This window comes from Phocoena phocoena, chromosome 5 (genome assembly GCF_963924675.1).
Source record: "Phocoena phocoena chromosome 5, mPhoPho1.1, whole genome shotgun sequence".
In the NCBI taxonomy this organism is placed as follows: domain Eukaryota; kingdom Metazoa; phylum Chordata; class Mammalia; order Artiodactyla; family Phocoenidae; genus Phocoena; species Phocoena phocoena.
Window position 1 is genome coordinate 135,024,608 of NC_089223.1, and position 4,550 is coordinate 135,029,157.

The window sequence follows — 4,550 nt, forward strand, 5'->3', positions numbered from 1 at the left end:
CGATCCCTGGTCCAGGAAGATCCCACATGCTGTGGGGCAACTAAGCCCGCGAGCCACAACTACTGAGCCTGCGTGCTGCAGCTACTGAAGCCCGTGCGGCTAAAGCCCGTGCTCCACAACAAGAGAAGCCACCACAGTAAGCTGCTCACCGCAACTAAGAGTAGCCCCCGCTCGCTGCAACTAGAGAAAGCCTGCATGCAGCGATGAAGACCCAACACAGCCAAAAATAAATAAAGTTTAAAAAAAAGAGTTGTTCTGACTGAATGGTACTTTGAGCTGCCATCTTTGATTTTTCTGAGTTTTTTAAAAAAGATTTTACAACATTTGCCTCTCTGTTTTCTAAGTTTTCCCCACTCAACCCATAATGATTGATCAACTGGAAAATGGGAGGAAATTTTTTAGACAAAGATGATGTTCTCTTATTTAACAATAAATTGGGCAATCAAAGGGGAGGGGGTTTGATGAATTGCAATTACTTTTAGGGCAGGACAAGAAAAGAATTTAAATACAGTTCTCTCTCTGCCTATGTGGGCCACTATCCCTCTTTAGTATGCATTGTGCATCTACATTATACAGTAACAAAATTCCCTTAGAAGATGCAGGAGTGCCTGCTTGCCAAAAAAATAAAAAAGCAATTTTCTCCTGGCACTAGCGAGGTAACTCCTTAGGAGAAAACATTCCTTTTCAATCCTGTAAGGCAGGGGTCCCCAACCCCACCGGTCCTTGGCCTGCTAGGAACCGGGCTGCACAGCAGGAGATGAGCGGCAGGCCAGTGAGCGAAGCTTCGCCTGCCGATACCCGTCGCTCGCGTTACCACCTGAACCACCCCACGCCCCCGTGCGTCTCCCATGAAACCGGTCCCTGGTGCCCAAAAGGTTGCAGACCGCTGCCGTTAGGGGTCATGATGACCCACTGCCTGCCTTGCACGTGGAGATCTGGGATATGTAAACCATCAATATGTTACTTTGATGTGTAATCCTTTGTCTCAAAACCATATAATTGTGCTTTGACTTCTAAAAGGTGGAACAGTTCTCAGAGCTTTCTGAAAGACTGTCTCCCAGGCTATAATCCTCAGGTTGGCTCGAATAAAATTTTCCATTTCTTTCTTTGATTGACTGTTGATTAAGAGGTATTTTACAGTCACAACTCCTTGTTTTTTTCTGGCAGTACCCTGGATTTGATCTTTACTATAAAGCTATTTCTTAATTTTGTTTCTTTTTTTAAAAGATTTTTTTGATGTGGCCCATTTTTAAAGTCCTGTCACAATATTGCCTCTGTTCCACGCCTTGGCTTTTTTTTTTTTTGGCCACAAGGCATGCGGGATCCCAGCTCCCCAACCAGGAATCGAACCTACACCCCCTTCATTGGAAGGTGAAGTCTTAACCACTGGACCGCCAGGGAAGTCCCTAATTTTGTTTCTTTATTTTAGCCATCTGGAGAGGCTGAGAACTTTCAAAGTCATCAAGAATATCAAGGTTTGGGAATTCCCTGGCGGTCCAGTGGTTAGGACTCTGTCCTTCCATTGCAAGGGGCACAGGTTCGATCCCTGGTCGGGGAACTAAGATCCCACGAGTCGCACGGCCAAAAAAAGGAAAAAAAAAAAAAAAAAAATCAAGGTTTCACAGACCTTCCTTTTGCTTATCGCACTTCTCTTTCATTTAACTATAAACAGCAAGAAGAAACTAGGGACAGCAGCCGGGAGACCGTCATGGTTCCTGGACATGTTCTATATCTTGACCTGGTTGGAGGTTATGTGGTTGTATGGATATGTAAAATTAATGTGTACACTTAAGATACACAAACTTTATTGTATTCCCGTTACACGTTCTTATTTATTTATTTTTGGCTGCATTGGGTCTTCGTTGCTGCGCGTGGGCTTTCTCTAGTTGCAGAGAGCAGGGACTGCTCTTTGTTGCGGTGCACAGGCTTCTCATTGCGGTGGCTTCTCTTGTTGCAGAGCACGGGCTCTAGGCGCGCGGGCTTCAGTAGTTGTGGTATGTGTGATCAGCAGTTGTGGCTCGCGGGCTCTAGAGCGCAGGCTCAGTAGTTGTGGCGCACGGGCTTAGTTGCTCCGCATCATGTTGGATCTTCCCGGACCAGGGCTCAATCCCTTGTCCCCTGGATTGGCAGGAGGATTCTTAACCACTGCGCCACCAGGCAAGTCCCAACGCGTTGGGTTTTTTTTTTTCCCCCAACACGTTCATGTTTTTTTCCGACACGCTCTGAGCGTGAGCACCTGTGCGCGGAGAGCGCCGCGCGCGTGCATGAGCATTCCGAGGCTGGAAGCAGAGATGGGTGCGCGTGCACATGCGCGGGGCAGAGGAGGCCAGTAGCAAGGGCGGGTGTGCGTGCGTGTACGTGCTCGCGCAGAGGCTGGAAGTAGTGCTGCGTGCGCATGCGCGCGCAGAGGCCGGAAGCGGGGCTGGCGTTCCGGGTCAGTTGCGAGACATGGAAGGTTTCGCGGGGGGCTGTAGGCTGCCGTGCGAGGGGCCGGCTGAGGAGGCCGAGCCCCAGGTGGCGGCCTGGAGCGGGGACAGCGGTAACGTGTCCCAGAGCCACAGCAGCGCGTCGGTGCCGTGGGAGGATGAGGGCCCGGAGTCGGGCGCGCCCAGCCGGGACCTGCCGCTGCTGCGCCGCGCCGCCTCGGGCTACGCCGCCTGCCTGCTGCCTGGCGCGGGGGCGCGGCCCGAGGTCGAGGAGCTGGACGCGAGCCTGGAGGACCTGCTCACCAGGGTGGACGAGTTTGTGGGCATGCTGGACATGCTGCGCGGCGACTCCTCCCACGTGGTCAGCGAGGGCATGCCTTGCATTTACGCCAAGGCCACCGAGATGCGGAGAGTGTACAGCAAGATCGACCGGCTGGAGGCCTTCGTCGGGATGATCGGCGCCAGTGTAGCCAGGCTGGAGGAGCAGGTCTCCAGGGCGGAGGCCGAGCTGGGGACGTTCCCCAGTACGTTCAGGAAACTCCTGCGCACAATTAACGTGCCCTCCTTCTTCAACAAGGCGCCCTCCAGCAGGTCCCAGGGGACCAGCTACGAACCCCCCGTCGTGTTTCGAACCGAAGACCACTTTCCTTGTTGCAGCGAAAGATCTCAGGTCTGAGTCCGCGGGACAGCGCTGCCAGAGGACGGGTCTGAAATTCTCTCGAGTAGTAATCAAACCAGTTGAAAATCCTGTGACTAGACATACATGATGTTGGAGTATGGAATTGTAAAGTTTATTTTTTGCACACTTGATTTCTCAGTATCTTCATCATTTCACGAAGGGTGTGTGATTTTCTACGTCTTCCAGTTCAAACTTGGAACTTCAAAGCTGCTTGGTGGGGGGCATCGGGGAAGCAGAATGAATGCATTTACCTGGGCACTGTGGCAGAACTGTTATTTTTATGGATTTTACAGCTCAACTAACAGTATTACCTTTTCAAGATTTGTGTATTTGTATACCCTTAGGAAAACTGAGCCTTTAAAGCCTTGTTAATTCGATCCTAATAGTGATTCAGGTTTCAATAGCTTACTTCTAGGATAGATGGTAAATTATTTAAAATTATATTAAACTTTCCATATAATGGATTGCAAACTGAAGGAAATGATACAATTTCTGAGAAAACGTACTGATATATTGCAACTCATTCTGAAGTTTTTTTGAAAGTATGACCTCACAGTCTAAGTTTGTCCATAGCAAACGTGTCTATATATGATTCCCAACGTTTGGTTTATAATTAAACATTAATAAAACATTTAAATTTTATTGGAAAGGGTTTCCATCTGAAAAGGACTGTACGTATTTTCCTTTTTGCTTGTTTGAAAATAGACACGTTGAGTATCTGATTTAAGGAGTGGGATAAAGAAAGTTCCCAACATTAAATATTTATTTCTCCTCAAAGCGAACAGTTAAATTATTTGTGTGGTAATATGACTGGTATTAGGATTTGGTTCTTTCACCCCGACGACGTGGAATCTTAAAGATCCCTTGCAGGTACAACAGGCTTTGATCTTGATTTTAATCTGTTTTATAAGGTGGTCCTCCTAGGTAGTAGAACTCAAGCATAGAGCTTAGGTTGCTTTTGTGTCATTTATCATAGATCTTTGAGGTTTGTAAAGTAGGTGTATTCTCAGCTGTGCGTTGTGAGAAGTCTGATTGTGTAATCTCCGACCTTAGCTTTCATGGACCTTCTGTGTCACACATTTATATATATATATATATATTTTTTTTTAATTTATTTTATTTTTGGCTGCGTTGGGTCTTCATTGTTTTGCACAAGCTTTCTCTAGTTTCGGCGAGCGGAGGCTACTCTTCATTGTGGTGCGTGGGCTTCTCATTGTGGTGGCTTCTCTTTTTGCAGAGCACGGGCTCTAGGTGCGTGAGCTCAGTAGCTGTGGCTCACGGGCTCTAGAGCGCAGGCTCAGTAGTTGTGGCGCACGGGCTTGGTTGCTCCGCGGCATGTGGGATCTTCCCAGACCAGGACTTGAACCTGTGTCCCCTGCATTGGCAGGCGGATTCTTAACCACTGCTCCACCAGGGAAGCCCTGGAAGATAATTTACATCACTAT

General features: G+C 48.3%; 1 protein-coding gene across 1 annotated transcript; it reads left to right on the forward strand.

Moving 5' to 3' along the window:
• The first annotated feature begins 2,448 nt into the window (after positions 1-2,448).
• Positions 2,449-3,102, forward strand: BLOC1S4 (biogenesis of lysosomal organelles complex 1 subunit 4). Its single transcript, XM_065878252.1, has one exon. It carries the CDS (start codon positions 2,449-2,451, stop codon positions 3,100-3,102), a length of 654 nt encoding a protein of 217 aa, XP_065734324.1.
• Positions 3,103-4,550: the final 1,448 nt, after the last annotated feature.

Excerpts from the sequence above, each read along its gene's own strand:
- BLOC1S4 (XM_065878252.1), top strand. The coding sequence starts at position 2,449 with ATGGAAGGTTTCGCGGGGGGCTGTAGGCTGCCGTGCGAGGGGCCGGCT.